This window comes from Sceloporus occidentalis, unplaced genomic scaffold, assembly GCF_023333645.1.
Source record: "Sceloporus occidentalis isolate IW3139 unplaced genomic scaffold, rSceOcc1.0.p SCAF_5, whole genome shotgun sequence".
Lineage (NCBI taxonomy): Eukaryota > Metazoa > Chordata > Lepidosauria > Squamata > Phrynosomatidae > Sceloporus > Sceloporus occidentalis.
This window is the reverse complement of record NW_028316985.1, coordinates 88,659,026-88,680,420: the sequence shown is the minus strand read 5'-3', so window position 1 is coordinate 88,680,420 and position 21,395 is coordinate 88,659,026. Positions and strand designations below refer to the sequence as shown.

Sequence of the window (21,395 nt, the reverse complement as noted above, 5' to 3'; positions counted from 1 at the left end):
TCAAACCCCTTTCAGTGTAGTTAAACCAGTTCCATTTTGTGATGTTATTTTGGTTTCAATTCCAGTACCATCCTATTCCATCTGGTATTGAATATTTATAGGTTTTGTTTACTGACTGTTTGTCAGAAGATATATGTAGAACAATCTACATTGCACAAAGGGACACAGTGCCATTCTGATTTATACATGGGATATGGATACCCACAATACTTTTGATCCCAAGTATTTAGGTTAAGGGAGACTCAAATTCTAGTCTACTTCATGTCGCTGGAAAGAATACAAATTAAAAAGAATGGAGCAAACTCCTGATCGAAATCCTATTGGTTAGACCCAATTAGAGCAAGATCCTTGAATCAATTGTTGAATGGTCAAAATAAAATTTAATTCCATTCATCCAGGACTTGGAAGTGTTGTCTGACATCCTGACAGTCAGTTATGATAGTGCAAATCCAATTTATGTAATCCATGGCTGAGCTGGCCAGAATTCCTCAAGTCCCCCAGCCCACCTTTTAAGTAACGCAGCCTCCTAAATACTACATTAATCAGGGAGCTCAAAAAAGATATAATCAGCTATTTTCTTGTGGCTGGACATGTTACAAGGACATCATCTGCAGGGATTTCCCAAGGATTGCCAGGCCCAGGAGGTCTCTATGTTGCAGTGAATACAGATAACATCAAAATAGCTGTCTCCACTGATCCCCTTGCTCTCCAACTCAGAAATGGCTATATCTGGTAGCTGCATTATTTGAAAGGTGTGTGGGAGCACCTGAAGACATAACTACATGCTGGATGTATGTCTTTCAATGCAGAATTTCAGCTGTTATGTCTTTGGACCACAACTCGCAGCTGGGAACTATGAGCAATGGGTATTCCCAACAAAAGGACTGCTGAGATTGCAAAGACCATGGAATGTACTGTAATTGGGGAGGAGAGACCCACAGATGAAAATGTCCAGAGGAGGAAATATAATGAGGAAACATCAAAAGCTCTGTGACTTCTCACAACAAACGTAAGTCCTCATATTTTCGTGTATATGAGAAGGGTGGAAACAGCTAGGGATGCATGACTTGCCTTACAAAAGGCTTACAGAACTCAGAACTCAGCCTGTAAATTGCATCTATTAAGCAGATGATGACAAGAAAAATCAAGGCTGATGAGGATATTGGAACACATCTTGATTGCATAATAGACATGTATCAAAAGTTCAAATCCCTGCTTGGCCCATGGAAACCTTGGGTAAGTTACAATCTTTTGTCCTCAGGGGAAGGCAAAAGCAAAGGCAAAGCTGCTCTGAACAAATCTTGCCAAGAAAATGCCATGATGCCTTAGGTTTGAAATGATTTGAACGCACACCACCACGACAATCAAAAGTTAATGTCTGCTGGGATGAATACAGATGAAGCACAAAAATGTGATAATAAGCATTTTTGATAATTTGCCAGCAATATATAGCCCAATAGTTCATCCTTGTTTGAGCAAGAGGGAATCATATTGCAAAAGGTATTTACTATTTAAAGACCTTTGCTGTGAGAAACCATTACAGAAAGGAGGAGTAACAAGAAAACACCTTTTCAGCTAAGACAAAAAAGGACCATTAAAAAGTGTTTCTCTTGTGGTCTATGAGACCGTTTTTGCAAAGGGAATGCTGTTATCCTAAATCAGTAATGTCCAAAGTTTGGTCCTCCAGATGTTTGGGACATCTGCTCCCAGAATTCCTCACAAGCTGGCAGGGGTTTTTGGGACCTGAAGTCCTAAACACCTGGAGGACTAAAGTTTGGGAACCATTCTCCTAAATGAAGAACCTCCTTGGAGGGAAGTGGTCTGCCTTTAATTAGTTTGGGAAAGCACTCAATTTAGCAATTTATCACATGGGAAGGAATAGGTCAAATTCTGTGCAGAAACAGGATTTAAATCCAGGAAAATCCCGCAAACGCAGGATCATTTTCAGATGATGTTGGGGGCATTGTGTATTAATGCGACATTAACCTGCACAGAATGTCACAAAATTGCACTACTTTTTACTTTTGAGTAAAAAGCAGTGCGATTTTCCCCATTTTCTGTGCGAGTTAATGTCACATTAATGCTTAATGCCCCCGATATGTGAAAATGATTCCACTTTTGCAGTATCTTCCCAGGATTTAAATCCCGTTTCTGCAATTCCTAACACTTCTCAACAAAATGAAGTGGTAGAAAGGAAAAATAGATCCGTTATGGAAATGATCAAATGCACACTGCAGGATGCCAGATTGTCAGAGAAATACTGAAGCTGTATACACTGCTAACTATCTGCAGAACAGACTCATAACCAAGGTCATAAATCAGACTCCTTTCCAGCTATGGAATGGCAGGAAACATAACCTGTCTTACATTAGAGTTTTTGGATCTAAGGCCTATGATTATGTTCCTAAAGCCCAAAGGAATTAGTTGAACTGCAGTGTTTGTTGGCTATGCACAAGGTACTAAGAGCTACAGAATCCTGATTCCTGCCACAGATGAAAGTGAAAAGCCTGACAAAGGCAAGACACTAGTCATGCAACTGAACTCTCTACCAGAGGGGAAATCAGTGAATATTGAGCCCAAACAGCAGATCTCTGAAAGGCCACTCATAACAGTCAGCCAAGCAGATCCAGAAAAAGATGCCAGGTACCCTGAGAAATCAAATAAAAGGGTTCCACCAGACAGATTTTCATATAAAGCCAGCATCACACAGATCAAGACACCATTTACATGGCAAGAAATCAGAAAACTTCTGGCTAGCGAAGCCTGCAAGTGGAAGGAAGCTGTCAAGGAAGAGACTGAATCTCAAAACAAAAACAATACCTGGACACCCACTGAGTTACTCAAAGCCAAGAAGGTTATAGGGTGCAGGTGGTTGTTTAATGTAAAGGAAGATACAGAAGAGGGCATCCACTGCTACAAAGCCATATTGGTAGGCAAGGGATATTAACAAATATATGGCCAAGACTATGATGAAACGTTTGCACCAGCATTGAAACACATACCAATAAGCCTGCTCCTGAGTGTTGCTACCTCAAGGAAGATACATGTTGGACACTTGAATGTCAAGATTGCTTTTCTGCATGGGGAAATTAACAATGAGATTTACATGCAGCAACCACCACAGTTCATGGAACTAAGCAAAGAACTTGCCTGCAAACTGCAAAAGAGCATCTATAGGCTTGAGAAAGCTGCCAGAGCCTGGAATGAGCTGCCCATGCCCAGGTCGTGGGAAAAAGTGTGTGCGATAAGGCCCCTAGTCTCTGGAGCAGCAGAAAACAAGCATACCCCTGCTTCAATATGACATCCTTTCCAATATTTAAACATGGCCATCATGTCACCTCTAAACATTCTCTTCTCCAGGCTAAACATATCCAGCTCCCTAAGCCACTCCTCATATGGCATGGCATCTAGACCTTTCTGGGTTAATTAAATGACTGCCCTCTCTTGTAAGAGAATAAGAACAAGGACAGACTGAACCTTTCTGCTTATCTTCTTGTCTGTTCTTTGACAAGGGAGGACATGTCACAACATTCCTTCCATTCTATTTTCTCTTTTAGATTAGTTTAGAAAGGATCAGCATATTGCTATTCAATTATGTATTTCCTTAATAAAGGTTTCCCCTGTTGAGGATTCTAAACTTATTTTTCAGCCTGCAATTTGGTTCTTTCAGATTCACCATCCCAAAATGGGGACCTCTGCTGTAAAGGTGGAGTGAAAGCTCTGAGGGGTCTTTCATGATAATAATAATCTCTCATGACCCATCCCCTCTAATGCATCATACCAAGCCAAAATGGCCAGGCCTCCTTCAACTTAGACAAGAGAAGCTCCCCCAAATTTTACTGAGTGAATTTACACGTGCAGTTTGACAATGTTAGCATTGCTAACAAACAAAACCCCAAATGGAAGGCACTGAACAACAACAATTAAAGAGCAGAAATATCAAGCAGCTACTATAAAAATATCTATTATCTGCAAACAGCTGCGCCCAGCCTCCATTTAATAAATATGCACCTGAGCCCAAAGACATTTATGCGATCGGTATTGAGGTTTTTTTTTTCTCAAGAAGTCAAACAAACACATTCATAATTAGTTACAATGAACCTGCAAGGTGCCCTTCCATCTCCTCTCTGGTCAACCAAACATTTTATTTCTCAATTGGCCATATTTATCCCAAACTTAAGCTTTATGCAATTCCGTGGGTCAAAGAAACAGCTGCTTGCAATTTGTTTAATCATCATTAGGAAGCCAAATCATTTCTGTTTGGTCACTATGACAGCCAAGCAGTTTTTCATACATAAAAATATCTCATTAGCTTGATTATGTGTCAATGAGGCTAGCTAGGTAGTAAATTGGAATATGTGCAACATCTTGGTGTCCTTTTATCAGATTTTCAAAATAAATAAATAAATAAATCTAATGAAAATACTCCCAGTAGGCTTTTTTTTTAAATAAGTACATCTACTGTTTAAACTGGTTTTGTGAGATTAAATTAATATCAAGAATATTACTATATAAGATGAGAGCACTATTCAGTCATAAGGCACATTGCCTTGGAAATGTTGTCTCTTACTGACACACGAAAAATGATTTTTTTTTCCAAACAATAAATATGGTTTGACTTACAAGGAAAGCACTTAGAAAGAATTGTCAAGGTATAGCCATAAGTTAAAAACTTTTACATTCCACCCATTTCAGTAAGAAAGTTAATAGCATATCTTTGGCTAGATTCTATATAATGTTGAAAATGTGGGTACAATCCAAGTGCAAAAGAGCTTGTACTTTCTTTGATTAAAAGGTAATTTTGAAAAAAACAGAGAAACACCTGAAAAAGGTCAGTGTTTGTGTTTCCCCTGAGGACCACTGAGGGCCACAGCACCTCCCATCCTATAATGAAAAAACATTGCTTGCACCCTAGAAAGTTGGGGGAAATGTTCCCCCTTCAGGTCATTTCTGACTTATGGCAACCCTAAGGCAACTCTATCACAGGGTTTTCTGGAGCTGAGAATGTGTGACTTACCCAAGGCCATGGCTGAGTGGGGGAATCAAACCCTGACCTCTCGAGTTATAGTCCAGTGTTCAAACCATACACCACACCAGCTTTAGTAGGGTTGAGGATTCTGTAGATATTCCACCACATCTGGAGGCCTCCTGTCTATATTGCTTTTTCAAGGGATTTTTTTTAACTGGGTGCTTTTTTCTGTGGTGTGGATGGCGGTTGGGAAAATTGGGGCCACATGAAATAGGTTTTTTTTAGAGGGGGTGTACATGTGGCTCACATGCCACCCCCACCCCCATCCCTTGTTTTATGAGAATATCAGAGCAACAAGGCTGCAAAGTGACAAAATGGACCAATGAATTCAGCTGCTATATTCTGGAATTAAGAAAATATTTTGGAGACTTTTTTGTGTCATGTACTAGCAGTCTTCACAACAGAGGAGGACCATTTGTGTGCATTTCATTAATGGGAGATGTCATCTTATATATAATGATTCTGTTTCACTGAGTATGAAATACCAAATATAGGCCTGTTGCAGACTGCCAAAATAAAGCTGCTTCGGGTCTCTTTGGAGGTATGCTATTTAAATGTTGCATGGGTCCTAAGAGTCCGGAGGTCACGCCAAAGCCACACTCCATTCCTAAGCACTGGAGTGCAGCTTTGGTGCAGCTTCCGGATTCTTAGGATGCATGCATCATTTAAACAGCATACCTCCAAAGAGACCTGAAGCGGCTTTATTTTGGCAGTCTGTAACAGGCCATAGTTTGTGGATATCTAAACATAAGTGTGAAATAGTTAATGTTTATAGTCATATAAATGTGATATATGGACACCACTGCAAAATTCATCTCAAATAGCGAGCATTCAACATGAATGGCAATTAACAGGTTCTCTAGTCTAGAATTATTAACTATGGTCCAAAATACGTTGCAGAAATAATCTAGTTTGAGACCTCTTTAACTGCCATAGCTCAATGCTAGGGAATCCTGGGAATTGTAGTTTATTGTGACACCAGAGCTCTCTGATAGAGAAGGCTAAATGTTTCACTATGGAGATTATCGCACTGTGTTCTGAGAACGTTCCTATCATCACGTGATGAGAACGTTCCTGGAACAGATATTACTGCATTAGTAAACTAGAACGTGATCAGAACGTGATCAGAACTGCATTTTACCGCACAGCGATTCCTGAAACCGTTCCGAGAACATATTCCACCAAGGCCGCCTCCGTCTCCTGATTGGCTGAAAGAATGACAGGCAGGGAGGCAGTGAAGCAGGCAGGCGAGCGACTGCAGTGAGGGAAGGGGTGTGTGTGAGAGAGAGAGGGGGGAAAGGAGGAGGGAGGGAAGGGAGGGAAGAAGGAGGGATCGGGAGGAAGGCAGGGAGAAAGAGAAATGGGGAGAGATGAGCCTTGCAAGTTACATCCCAAACCTCCTTTGCAAGGCTGGGAAGAAGGAGGAGCTCCATGCAGGTCTCTTCAAGCCGAAGAAAAGCAAGTTGCCAGGAAGGGGACTGGGCCAAGGGCAGAGCCCCGGCAGCCATAGCAGCTCTTTAAACCGGTTAGAAAAGAAGAGTCCTCTGCTGTCATCCCAATTCCCCATTTTGGCTGCTTGTCAGCCTTTTGCCTCCTGTGTGTGTGCGCATGTAATGTGTGCCTTCATAGAATCATAGAATCATAGAGTTGGAAGAGACCACAAGGGCCATCCAGTCCAACCCCATTCTGCCATGCAGGAAATCACAATCAAAGCATCCCCAACAGATGGCCATCCAGCCTCTGCTTAAAGACCTCCAAGGAAGGAGACTCCACTACACTCTGAGGAAAGAGTGTGTTCCACTGTCGAACAGCCCTTACTCTCAGGAAGTTCCTCCTAATATTGAAGTGGGATCTCTTTTCCTGGAGCTTGCATCCATTGCTCCGGGTCCTAGTCTCTGGAGCAGCAGAAAACAAGCTTGCTCCCTCATCAATGTGACATCCCTTCAAATATTTAAACAGGGCTATCATATCACCTCTTAATCTTCTTTTCTCCAGGCTAAACATCCCCAGCTCCCTAAGTTGTTCCTTGTAGAGCATGGTTTCCAGACCTTTCACCATTTTAGTCGCCCTCCTTTGGACACGCTCCTTTTTGAATTGTGGTGCCCAGAACTGGACACAATATTCCAGGTGGGGCCTGTGAGCTTCCCTCCCCGCTTTAATTCTTGTCTGGCTCTTTGCTATGGAATTCTGGGAGTTGTTTGCTTGCTTTTGTGTGTTGCTCCAAACAGAGGAGCTTTTGTGGGTTCCTTCCTGGAGGGAAGGAGGAGAAGGTCCTGGGCATCCCTGCCATCTTTGCCTCCTGCAGGCTGCCAGCACAGGAGCCCTGCTGGACATGACACTAGAGGCCCCCGCAGAAGCAGCCAGACCCTCTCCCTCTTGCTCTCTGCTCTGGCCCCCCTGTTTCCCTCTCTCTTTCTCTCTCTTTCCCTTCTTTCCTCTTCTCTCACTTGTCCCAACTTTCCTCCCTTCCCTCCCTCCTTCTTTCCCCCCTCACACACACACACCTTCCCTCACTGCAGTCGCTCGCCTGCCTGCCTCCCTCCCTGCCTGTCATTCTTTCAGCCAATCAGGAGACGGAGGAATGAGAGAACGGATTTGAGAACAGATAAGAATATCGCACACACCTCTGTTGGAACGTTCTCATCACGTTTCAGCTCTCTGGGAACACATTCATATCTGTACCCTCCTGGAACACATTTGGAACACATTTAAACGTTCTGAGAACCCGATTGGAACACATACGTGCGGTATACTCAAATGCGTTCCGTTCTCATCACGTGATGAGAACGGTCTCAGAATGCAGTGCGATAATCTCCAAAATTACAGTTCACAGAATTCCCCATCATTGAGCCAGGGTAGTTAAAGCAGTCTCAAACTGGATTATTTCTGCAGTGTGTTCTGGACTTCTGGACATAAATAGAGTTGGTGGAACAATCTTCTTGTGAAGATCTTGGCCCATCTTTGATCTTACAATAAACTTCAAAAATAAAAGAGATAATGTTGCTCATTCTTTTTTTTCAGTAGTTGCAGAACTCTTTTCCTACTTAGGAGGAAAGATTTAGAAGATTTGAGACATGGAGCCTGTTTTATTCTAAAGAATTTGGAAAGAAAACAGTACTTTGAAAATAACACTATTTAGAGAAATAAAAAGTGCAGACAAAATGGATTTTCATGAAGGCTTGCAAGCAATATCATCTTCAGACATGTCTGTCACTTCCTTACTGGCTGTCACACAAATGACATTTCGTTTAGATTTGCTTTCAAGTCTGAACCTAAGGAAAATGTGCAGTGACACAAATGATCCAAACTGACTTTTTGGAATCATGAACAGTAGTTTAAATCTAGAGACTCAAAGACCATTTTAAAGTCATACTGTGAATTTAGGAAATTCTCTTATTTCATTGCATGCGTGTGCTTCTTTTCAATTGTTTTTAAGCTGGAGGTGTGCAGAGAATCTGAAATGATCTGTATAGTACTGAAAATGTCAAAGTTGACTCCAAGCCAAGGGGCCCACAGAATTAAGGGGGTGTATGGGCACTGGAAAAGGAATCAGTAATATGTCCAGTCTCTATACTATCATTTCAAAATGTGGCTTGTCATATGTTGAATGGTGAGGGTCAGGGGAAGAAAGAAAGTAACCTTCCTGAATATAAAAAAGCTAGCGTGATGAAGCAAAACATTCTAGCTTTGCCTTAATGTGATAATTTTGGTAATTTTGATAATAAAGGAAGTTTATATGCAAAATAACAACAATACTTAGCATTTAAAGAATTACTTGTGTTTTAGAGAAATCAGCACTGATAGGGTCCAATAGTGTTTTAGTGACTTAATGTCTCCTTATATGTTATCTACCTGACCTAACCTCTTTGAGGTTGTATCTATGGTGTTTTCTGCTTGGGCCAGGATATTCTGGGAGCAGCCTGGAGTATCCTGACTCCAAAGCTGTTGTGATCACCCTCTGTTACCTTGGCCCCTTTGTTCCAATGCCAGGTAGATGTTCACACACATGTCCTGTGGTGCTGCTTAGTGCAGTCACCACAGTAGCACATCACTCACTCTGAAGTCAGAACGAGGCATCCAGTGGTGATTTCATGGCTGGGCACCTTGTTCTGAACTTAGGACCTTATCACACTAGATGAATCCTGCTCAGAAATAGGATTTAAAAGTCAGGAACTTCCCAAAACTGAAAAGGTGTCATTTTTGTCCACTTTCCGTTCGCGTTATTTTCATGTTATTTCTGTTGGGGAGAAACATGTCTGAAAATCATCCTGTATTTGCGGATTTTTCCAACTTCTAAAATCCCGTTTCTTAGCAGGATTCATCTAGTGTGTTAAGGCTCTTAGAGTGAGTGATGCACTACGGCAGCTGCCATCCCAGGTAACACACTGGGACTTGCATGAAAACAGTCATCCAGCGCTGGAACGTAGAACCCTGGATCTCCCAGAAGATCTGCAGCAAACAGTCGTCTGAAAGAAGCGTCTCTGAAAACTTTGATAGCCATTCCCAGCCAGTACAAAATAAAGTTTCTTTTATGGCTTCCCCAACAAGGTGCATAAAAATATTTTCATCAAAACAGTAACAACCATCTTGATCAAGGTCAGACACAAAAACACAATTATTTGTAAGACACTAAAAGAGTGACTGATTTGTGCTGGCCAGAAAAAAAATTCTGATCATGGAAGGGATTTGGTCAAAATATGCTTCCCTGAAATTTCCATCCTCAGGTCTGAGTCCTCCTTTCTATCTAGAGCAATGAAGTACAACTTTCTCCATCTATCTAGAGCAATGAAGTACAACTTTGCTCCATCTTCCACATGGCAGCTCTTCAGTTATTTGAAGACAGTTATCATGTCTGAATGAAAAAGAGCAGTATCCCTCACTGCTGTATGTTGTGTTGTTTTGTCTTCAGGTTCTTTCCAACTTATGGTGACCTGAAGATGAACGTATCAAAGGGTTTTCTTAGGAGGTTTCTTCAGAGAGGAGGTTGCCATTGCCATCCTCTGAGGCCAAGAGACTGATTTGCCCATGGGTACCCAGTGGGTTTTCATGGCTGAGCAGGGATTCAAACCCTGCTCACCAGAGTCATAGTCCAATGTTCCAACCACTACACCATGCTGGTGAAACCAACATATTGCCCACATTTTAGTTTGTATAGACAAATATCCCCCTTCAAAACCCCTACATCTTTCCCTTTAAGAAAAAAAGATTTGTGGGTTTCTTATGACAGCACATTGTTCTGTAAACAGCAGAAGTGAATGAAACTCCATCAACCAACAGGGTTAAAGAGGCAACAAAATGTTTACGATTTTGATAAAGTGAGAGGCACAAACATGAATACTTATTATTGACCCTGCTTGCTCAGCTATAAACACCTGACATAGAGTGGCACCTATTTTACTGATGTCAGTTTAATGAACTCAGCTCTCCTTTAAAAATGCCATTACAACTTAATCTACTAAGGACTTTATAACAAGTGGCTTTTAAACTGTGATTGAAGCTTGGAAAAAGTGGCTTTGGTGATACTAATTGCACAATGTTGCCTCCAACCCTTTTCACTGATGGGGGAAACCCGTCATTGAGCTTGAAATCGCACAAGTCCCAGGTGCAAAACATCGCTGCTGGGGCAGTTGCAATATTGGCAGTCACATAGTGTCAATGTCTCTTCCTCCCCCTTGTCCCCTATTCCCAAGCAGGTTGAATCCCTTTATTTTTTCTACTCTTTCTTTCTTTTAAAAAACTTAAACTGCAGTATCAGAGCACCAGAATTGTGTGAAAAAGTGAAAATAAAAATGTAAAAACCCTGGAAAAGCAAGCTGGGTAGGGCATAAGACAGGGAGGCTGAATTAAAGAGAAGCCAGGAAGAGAGAAAACCCCAATTGTGCAATGGAAAAGACATGTGATAATGGATGCTAACAAACAGGTATAATTCCATTTCTTTAACAAGTGTGGTTGTGGAGAGAATGGGGCACATGTGGTAACATCCTAATTTGTTTTACAAAGTTGCTCTCTTTCTTAGCATGTCCTAAGGGCAGAATACTGGATGTAAGGTAATGTATAATGTGACCAGTCTCCCTAGCTCTCTTCAGGTGCTCAGAATAAGCAAATGCATGGGGAACAGAAGTGTGTTAGTCTTGTCCCCAACTTCATCATTATTCTGCTCACATGGAGGCAAATGTTCTGAAGAGGACAGCTTCCTCTGTGCATGGAGGATTTTTATGTCTTTGTGAATGCTAGAAAATCAGTACTCCCGATTCCTGGTTCTTCTTTTCAGAAAGTCAAACCTCACTTTCCCTGTGCAACATAGGGTTGCCCCTTTAGTCCTTGTGTTAAAACCTGATCCAAATGTGTGAGATTTACTCTAATTTCCTGTTTCACCTAGCCTCTCCTATTTTTCCTTTTCCTCTAGTCATTTGTTTCTTTTATTCTACTCCCTTCTTTGTCTACCAATCATCTGTGAAGAATTTAAATTTTAGAAGAATGATAGGCGACCTCTTCTAGTCCAAAGGCCAAATTACTGCCAGAAACCGAGGCTTAGGAGAGATATTATATCTACCACAATGGATGAAATGCATACAAAAGCTGCCAAAACACCAAACAGTAATATCATCAAGGAGGTGTGACCCCAGGGTTTAGGGACTTATGTCCTTGGATCTATTTCTGTGCTTATATTACTCTGTAAAGTAATATATCCCAATGCTGCATCTACCCCAATGCTGCAATAATAATTATAACAGATGTTTTCATACTCACCCCGATGGATCGAGTTGCCCTTGTGCTTTTCCTATTACCACTTTCTTTTCTTGGCTTTTTGCCACAACTGAATTCTGTGCAAAAGATGTTTGTAGAGGGGGAAAAAAACCATAAAAGTAAACTTCTATACATGTTAAAAGAAGAAGAAATATAGGTTTTTCAGAAGAAAGGACCACCAGTGTGGTATGGGGTCTGGAAACCAAGTCCTATGAGGAGTCATTGAGGGAGTTGGGTATGTTTAGTCTGGAGAAGAAAAAAAATGGAATATAATAGATGTATTCAAATATTTGAAGGTCTGCTATGCAGAAAATGGAATCAACTTATTTTCAGTTGTTTCAGAGGGCAGTACCTGAAACAATGGATTCAAATGACAGTAAATGAGATTTTGATTAAACATTAAGAATAACTCCCTGATGGCAAGAGATGTTCAATCATGGGAAGCAGATTGCCTTGGAATGTGATGGACTTTCCTTCCCAGGTGGTTTTTAAACAGAAGTTGGATGGCCATCTGTCAGGGATGCTGTACAGGGCTAAGGTCCCTTCCAGCTTTTCAATTTGTTCACTTTGTGTGAACTTTTTAATTAAAAAAAAAACCAGTTGCTTGGGATTTAATACTTTTGTTGCAAATGTATACACTAGAACTTTTCAAACATTTTGAAAATATGTATCTTGATCTTTTAAGCCCGAGAAAATTATACTCTGGTTTCTCTTCAGACAGTATAAATCTTTTTGACTTTTATTAAACATATCTGCAAGAGAGAGAGAGACTTTTATGAGACTATAATTTGACATGTGACACATTTGTTAAGCACTTAAAGGATAAAATTACTCATATTTGCCTCTACCAACGTGCCACTTTTATAACGGCTGAGACTACAGACACTTGCAAAACACCTGGTTTCTCAGATGAATTTTAGTGGGCCAAAGATACTTGGAGAATTGTGGTCTACCACACATATACTCAACCTTTTGTCTGTGTTTTTCTACAACAACAGGGAGAGGAGGATTAACCAGGGGCCCATTCACACTACCCAGTTATAATGCTATATTCCACTCTAACTGTAAACTGTCAAATGTGGGATATATAGTTGTAGGGAGGGACATTTAGAACTCTCAACTAGAGAATTGAAGTGAAGAAGTGCTCCAAGAATGAGTGTAAGATGAAGCAGCTACAGGACAAACACGGTATCCAGTTAAAGTACAACCACAGATGCTACTATCCTGCTGTAATCCTGCTTTGGCAGCCTTGTGTGATGAAGTCCTGGAACACCCTTCCAAGAGAGATTAGACTGGCACCCACTCTGCTTTTGTGCCACAAACTACAACTGCCACGATTCCACAGAATGTCACTATGGCAGTTAAAGTGAAATATAGTGTTATGTTGTGTGACTGGGCCCCGGCACATTGTAAATGCTACCCGTCACTAACATTCTTTCCCTGGACAACCAAGTGGTTGCTGTTATACAACTCCATGGACTTTTGAGGAAGACTGCAACAGGCCGCCTGAACTGAGGCCAACTTCTGACATGGAAACAGTGTAACATTGGTCACAATGAAAAATGACCTTTATCCTTCCGAGAAAGTGATAAAAGAAGTGCACCCTTAAGGAATCCTCCCAAACCTATTTGTATTTTTGGTTATGCTTTGTTTTGTTTTGTTTTGTTTTGATGCAGTCAGTCATTGTTCCCTTTTGCATGATGGGGAATGGTGATGGTGGCTATTTCTTCAGTTTTCCAAATTGTAGTAACAGCTTGGTTTGTTTGTTTGTTTTTTAATTACATTACTCCTTATTTTTTGACATGTTCTTGTGACTTTTTTTTCTTTTTAGAATTAATCAGAGAGTGGCAGAAGGTTAAGATTTATGCTCCAGCTGCACCTATTTCTTCAGATGTCTGACTTGGCTATGGTGATACAAGTTTCAGTTACATACTGGCTGGGTTATTGTAAAACACTTTGTGCCTCTGAAGAATGTTTAGAAATTTCAGGTGTTTTAAAGAGCTGCATTCAGATTGTGCCAGTTATGACATTTAAAACCCTGAAAGGCTCAGGTTCAGGCTACTCCTCTTCCAGCAGGTCTACCCACCCGATCTTTAATAAAGAACCTAAGAAAACCCCCACTTCTGACTGTAATTGTGAATTTTAGATGATATTTTTTATTGTTTTAAATTGCATTTTTGAGTGATGTATTGTTTTATTGTATGTAATCCAGATGTAACTGCTGTTTCATGGTTGTAATCCTGCCTCGATCCATCAGGAGAGGCGTAAATATAAATAAAATTTATTATTATTATTATTATTATTATTATTATTATTGGAGCCCTGGTGGCGTAGTGGTTAAATGCCAGTACTGCCGCCACAGGTTTGTGAGTTCGATCCCAGGACCTCTAAGGTTGACTCAGCCTTCCATCCTTTCATAGGTTGGTAAAACGAGTACCCAGCTTGTTGGGGGCAATAAACTTATAGACTGTAAATCACTTAGAACTTTATCGCACTCATTTTTCAGAGCGTTAAGGGCACTGGAAGAGGACGCCCATGTGCGCGCACGACAGGCCAGAAACGGATTTTATCGCATGTCAAAATGTCCCCCAAAAGGCCCCATTCCGTTCTGTTGCGCCTAGCCATCCTCCTTCAGTGCTGACGGGCACCATTTTGCTCGGTCGGAAGACTTCCGATCAGAACATTTCACGCACCTCAGCAGTGAAGGAGGATGGCTAGGCGGAATGGAATGGAACGGGGCCTTTTGGGGGACACTTGGATGTGCGGTAAAATCCGTTTCTGGCCTGTCGCAGGCGCACACGAGCGTCCTCTTCCAGTGCCCTTAACGCTATGAAAAATGAGTGCAATAAAGTTCTTAGAGAGTGCTGAGTTCACGGATAAATGGTATAGAAATGTACGTGCTATTGCTATTGTATATGAGTCTGCCTGTCTTTTGAGATCTTCTGTAGAGGGCTTTCTCTGTGTCCCACCACTCTTGCAGATACACCTAGTGGGAACATAGGAGAGGGCCTTCTCCAAGGTTCTAGACATCCCTTCTGAGAAACATTAGACTGGCACTCTCCCTGCTTTCATTCTAAGTTTCAACAGGCCTTTGAAGACTGACTGCCTAAAGGGACTGGGTTTGTGGAATTTGCTTGTAGGGTCTCTGGTTTGTATATTTGCCATTTTTAAATCGTTATTATTATTATTATTATTATTATTATTATTATTATTCAAAATGGGTTTAAATGTCTTGGTTAGTTTAATCATATTTTTAATATTTTTAGCTATGTCTTAACTGTTGTAAGATGCCTTGAGTCCTAAATTGGGAAAAAGGTGGGAATAATAATAATAATAATAATAATAATAATAATAATAATAATATATCAGCAGCATTATATTGAAAGGTAGCTTTGTTATACCCCCATTACTGAAAAACAGAACAGAAAAACTAACTCCTTAAAAGATTATCTCACAGCATTGGTTACCGATGCTTTCCCATGTCCCATGCAAACCAACAGAGAGTGGTCTATTTGGCACAAGGCCACTGGCCCAGTCAATCCTAGTAGATACATACTCTCAAATAATGAGCTAGACGAAGAAGAGCCTGCCAGTTTTCTCTTCATTTTCTACAGCTTTTGTTAATATGGATGTGCCATAATCCAAAATACCTCTTGAATTCTGAGTTAGTGTCTATATGCCCAATCGCTCATTCTAGCTAGATAATCAATCATTTGTTCTGCTCCAGGCAACTGAGGTGAGTGACAGATGAGATGGCTACATGCCCATCATGGCCTCTGTCCAACAGATCCCTGTGACTGTCCCATTTAAATAAGCACATTTTTATTGTAATTGTTCTGGCCATACTTCTGGGAACCATTGTCAGCGTCCCCAGAACACATTCCTAATAATAACATTTTCAGTGCTCTAAGTGAATAACCTAAATATGAGAGCATTCCTTTAAAAGGCTGTTAATCTTTGTTTTCTTGGACTCCAGTTACATCATGTAGCTATAAACCTGTTGGTAAATACATTAGATATGCATAGAAAATGCAATATCTTAATAGCTACATCTTTCAAACTCAACAGTTCACCAGGCACGTGTTAGCAGCAGTAATGAATTTCAAACAACGGTAAATTCCTTGCTTTGTGATAAAACATGGATAAGGGTTTTGTCTGTTTATTCTTAGGAATACTGTAGAAGGAGAAATAAATAATAATATGGGTTTCTATAGAAATCACTAGAAACTCTCCCCTGCATATTTTGTAAAACAAGTAAAATTTTTATAGTTATTTTATAGCAGATATTAGTTGGATAAAGTGCATGTAATGCATTTTAAGCCCTTTTGATTTCAATAAGAGTGAATGAAGCACATGCTTAAATCCAACACAGAATTTCAGTCTAGTCAAAGTATTTCATGCACAATAAATCAGTAAATCTAACCATAGGAGTGGGAAATTTTTGTTCCTCCTGGTATTATGGACTATAACTACCACAGTCCTTTATCATTAATAATATCTGGCAGACTAAGTTCCCTCACCTCTGCCTCTAAGAACTTTATAAAGTAGGAGGATTGGCATTATTATTTCCATGAGAAGGAAGGGCAGTCTGAGGCACAGTATCATCCCTGAGGCCACCTAAGGTGCATCTACACAGTAGAAATGATGCAGTTTGATACCACTTTAATTGCATGGCTCCATCCTACAGAATCCTGGGATTTGTCATTTCGTGAGGCACCAGCAGAGAAGGCTAAATACCTTGTAAAACTACAAATCCCAGGATTCTATAGAATGGAGCACTTAAGGAGGTGTCAAACTACATTATTTCTGCAGTGTAGCTGCACCTCAAGTGAGGACACAACTGACATATGGTCCCCATTTAGTTGGGACCTCTCAGTTTCTCTTGGCAACATTAACAACAGTGGCTTTGCTTTCTCTTCCAAATATCTCAGTGGAGAGAATTCAAGAGACTAGATGAAAACTACTATGGATATTTTGAAATCTATCTGGGATTTTCAAGATCAGTGACTATTTTCAAGTTGGTCTAGATGTGGCAGTAGCAAATATATATCTTAAAACACTATCCTCATGCAAATGTGAATGGCACAGGGAAGAGGGCAGCATTTAATGGCATAATAGCAGATGAGGAGTACTGAACCTTTTCTAGATGCTTTCTCTTACAAGCTATCCTCCTGGATTGCTTTCTTCACACCTATGTTCCCTTCTGTCCCAAACCAAACTGACAGTGGAGCCACAATGCCACTTCAACTGCCAAGGCTTCAACCTGGGATATGTAGGTTGAGGAAATAGAATTCTCTGCCCGAAAACTGAAGTGTTGTAGTTCTGGGCCTAGAGATGTATTTCACCAAGCTACAAATTCACAGATTGGAGCCATGTCAATTACATCAAACTGTTGTAACAGTGCCATGTGAATACACCCAGAGGGAAGTGTCTGTAGGCAAAAGTAATGCAAAAAATAGAGTAAAGGATCAGTACTCTCCCTTCCTCCCACTGCCTAATTCACAGACACACAAAATTGTCAGAGCGGTTTTCAGAGAGGACGGCAATCAATCTCTCTCTCTGGTGCACCCATCAAACTTGAACCTAACATAGCTATGTGACATGCATTCTGTTCATTTTAATCATTCCTTATGCAGTGCAACCATGTAGATACCAAAATCTTTTGCTGGCATCTCTCCCTGATGTTTGCAGTATTCTCGCTGTTTCTTCACACTTGCTTCATCAACAATGCACAGTCGACAGAATGGGTCTCTCCCAGCGAAGCCTCAGCTTTCATTTTAACTTTCCAGAAAGAGACACTCCTAACAGCAAACATCTTGTACCAACACGAGAGAAGTGTTAGCAATAAGTGTTGACAGGCCTGATGCAAAAGGAGGCTGCGCTAGAAATCTTTCACTCCTGTGGCAAATATTACCTACTGCCAGAAATTTTTTTAAATAGAAAAGAAAAAATGGAAGTAACGTCTCCAGAAATGTCCCTTAACTCACCAAGATCTAGATTCGGTTGTACTGGCTGTGTTCTAGTGCACGCATGACTCTTGTCACCACCCAAAGCTAAATATCTTCCCATTGTATAATGGGGATGAGTGGAAGAGCTGGGACTTCGGCACCAAGAATTCTGAACAGGGAACAGGGTGGGTGGTATCTCTTCTTCTCTGCAAAAATAAAAACAAAAGCTTTCATTTAGAATCTCTTACAGTATATATATTTCAGAGCTTGGAAAAATTACCCCCTTCTAACCCCCAGAACTCTCTGGCTGGTGATTATGAACGTTTTTATAAAAATTAAGTTCTTTTGAGTTCTGAATTCTGTCGATCACACTATTTGGATAAAGTCTGGCAGACTCTGCTATATGCACTAAGAAGTGAGTTCTCCCTATCCCTTCCTATTACTGAGATTGTTGTTGTTGTGTGCCTTCAAGTCATTTCTGATTTATGGTGGACCCTAAGGTGAACCTATCATAGTTTTTTGGGGGGCAGGTTTTCTTCAGAGGGGGCTTGGACCTGCCATCCTCTGAAGCTGAGAGTATGGCTTGCCTAAGGTCACCCAGTGGGTTTTCTTTCTCAGTGGGGATTCAAACCTCGATCTCCAGAGTCATAGTCCAACACACAAACCACCATGCCATCTTCCAATTAAATTTAGATTGACTGATGAAAGTGGTTTTCCCTGCCCCTTTTTCTCCAAAATGGCCTCTCCATCCCCATCCCCAACTGATATGCAAACAGTATGATGAATCTGTTGAATGGGGAAAGAGGATCCCCGAAAAGCTGGTCAAGTGTGCCATCCAATCCTGGTGAGCTAGAAAATTGCTTTGTATTTATTTCCACATTTACATTTATTTCCACATGTATTTACCTGTAAATCCCATTTCTGCTAACAGTAAATTAACATGGAAACAAAGTCAACAATACAATCAATTCAATAAATAATAATAAAAACAGCAGAACTTAAATTTATATTTTATTGTATTCAATAATTAATTAGATTCATAGACATAGACAAATACGTTACACACAGCAGGACTTAAAATACACTCTGTCAACCTTAGAGGATGGCAATGGGAAAGCTCCCTTGGAAGAAACTTTCCACAAAAACCCTGCAATAGCCTTAGAGTTGGCATCAGTTGGAAACAACTTGCAGGCACACAACAAAAAGTTCCTTTATTAGAGTCTCAACTCCTATCAGTTTCTCTGAATGCCTTCTGCTTGGAAAAAAAACAGTTTGGGATGGTTGCAGGTATTTATTGCACTGTACAGACTGATGTAAATCACTGAGGATTGTTTTTGGGTAGGATAGTCTCCAAAAATCCTGTATCACTTATATTATTCAACAGCCTCTTTCTCTGGTCTCCTTCTTCTGATACATTTATCTTATTTTATTTTTATACTGCCTTTCTCCCTATGCAGGATCCAAGTCAAGATGTACTGATAAATACTCTCCTCAGATTCTATTTGTTCATTTGCTTTGTTACCCATGTGCATTTGTTTAGCTTTTACATTCTTTTTTTTAGTCCCCTCAATTAGACTTCAATTTTTTTTTAAAGGCAAAGCGATATGTTGAGAATGCTATTTTGTGCAAAGCATGTACCTTCGCATTGACTATTGACTTATGGCAACCCCCAGAATTCCATAGAGTTCTCTTAGGCAAGGAATACTCAGAGGTGGTTTGCCATAGCTTTTCGCTGAATATAGCCTACAGTACTTGGTATTCCCTGGTGTTTTCGCTTTGAGGAAGTAACCAGGGTGGACCCTGTATGTAGATCTTGCAGCACTTTTGAGATTAACAAGATCTCTCTACATACCGATTGTACAGACTAACACATTGTATCTTTGAATTCTACCAGAGTTGACTCTGTCCTGCCTCCAAGATCACATGGGATCAGTGCTTTCAGGGTAATTAGGCAATGATATTCAGTATAGAAGTATATACTATTCAACTTTTGATATCGGTGAAGATCATGACTGTACTGGCAAAAAAGAAAGAAAAAGAAAGAAAAGAAAAAGAAAAAGAAAAAGGGAAGCTTTTGTGCCTCATAAAGATTCTTTGGCTTCGGTCAGGGAGATCCAGATCATGGCATGTAGATGTAACTTCTTAAGAGCCCTGCAATTTCATTGTCTGAGGATTCAGTGTCCTTCAGAACACTTGAAGATGATGTTTCAGCAAAGGGACAACAAAAGAATTCAGAAGTAGGAAGATTTATCCTGTCAAATTGGTTTCAATTACAGGACTGTCATGTTATTCCAGCATCACTGTTCACTTTACTAGTCTGACTTGCATTGAAATGATTTGCTTAATGCATGCTCCCCTCCATGTCACAGATGAAAACAAGAATGCATGTGGCCAAGCAACATCAGAGTATGATCAAGATGGCAAAAGTTATTAATGAGGAAAAACACAGCATAGGACAGCCTGTAGCACTTTACTTTTGCCTGAGCCTACTGGGAAGAGCAAGATTTCACATCTCCTTTCCTCTCCTCTCCATGTAAATTAATTGAGTGCAAATGTATTGTATACTTTGAACTTAGTTTGTAGTAATTCAAGTAAGGTTGGGACCCAGGAGACAGCTGCTTGCTCCCTCCAGGGTGTACTACTTCACCTAGTGTCACCCCCTCCCTCTGGGGTGTCACCCAGTATGGTTGACACCATTGTACCTCCTAATGATACTACTGCTGTCAGATGGTTTTAAAATGGCATAATCACTTTCTTCTCCCACTTCTCCATTTGCCCTTAGCTTACTTCAGTTATTGCAAAATGAGTTCAAAGTGCAAAAGTAGTTTTTATTCAGTTAACCCAGCAGATGGGAGAAGGGAGGTGGGGACAAAACCTTGCTCTTCCCAGTCAGCTGAGGCTGTATGATACTGTAATTTATTTTTAATTTTCCTAGTTGTTTACATCACAACTATTACCATTACATTCCGTGATATATGGGAATTACAATTATTAGTAACATTAGTACAAAAAATTACCAAGGATTCTGTATGGTGTGTTATAGAGAAGGTCAGTGGGGTGGGTGGGTGGGTGGTTTGCCATCATCAGTTTTCACACCAGATGATGCCAACCCTAGGGACGCCACTGGGAACCATGCCTCTCTCTCTCTCTCTCTCTCTCTGTGTGTGTGTGTGTGTGTGTGTTTGTGTGTGCGTGCTGGCCAATTGGCAGTAATAAAGTTATTATTATTGTTTGTGTGTGAAAGAAAGAGACAGAGACAGGCTGGGGGCAGAGGTTCCCTTGCAGAGCTTCTTCATCTGAGGCCTACAATTAGATTGTAGACACCAGGCTTAGCACAGCTTAGATATATTTAAACAATTTCACTGTTTTAAGAACAATCCTAAACTTTATGGAATCCACATTCCTTGACAAGATACCTATTGAAATAACAATGGGTTGTGATAATGGGTTTAAAACCAGGAGAAGCTGAGTAATAAGTGTAGTCCTCTTATAAAGTCATACAAATTTTGTGCTCAAACATGAGCTGAGACCCATAAGAGAAAGCTGACTATACATCTGCAGACAATACATAAACTGGGGCAGAAAGAATTCCATCCTCCAAAGGAAAACAGGTAGAAAGACCTAAATTGATAAAACTACTGGACTAACAACTTGACAGACTACTCCAGTAC

The 21,395-nt window shown here is 40.5% G+C and overlaps 1 protein-coding gene across 3 annotated transcripts in view; it reads right to left on the bottom strand.

The window, feature by feature from the left end:
- Positions 1-21,395, bottom strand: part of LMNTD1 (lamin tail domain containing 1) — a 235,100-nt gene that overhangs the window by 13,364 nt on the left and 200,341 nt on the right. For 2 of the 3 annotated variants that reach the window (XM_089524667.1, XM_089524669.1), the window contains exons 11-12: positions 17,764-17,930; positions 11,780-11,853 (exon numbers count right to left, since the gene is read on the bottom strand). In XM_089524667.1, the coding sequence (XP_089380793.1) occupies positions 11,780-11,853; positions 17,764-17,930 (241 nt within the window). Of the gene's footprint in view, positions 1-3,002; positions 3,077-11,779; positions 11,854-17,763; positions 17,931-21,395 lie in introns of all 3 variants that reach the window. The other variant, XM_089524668.1, reaches the window with a different exon arrangement.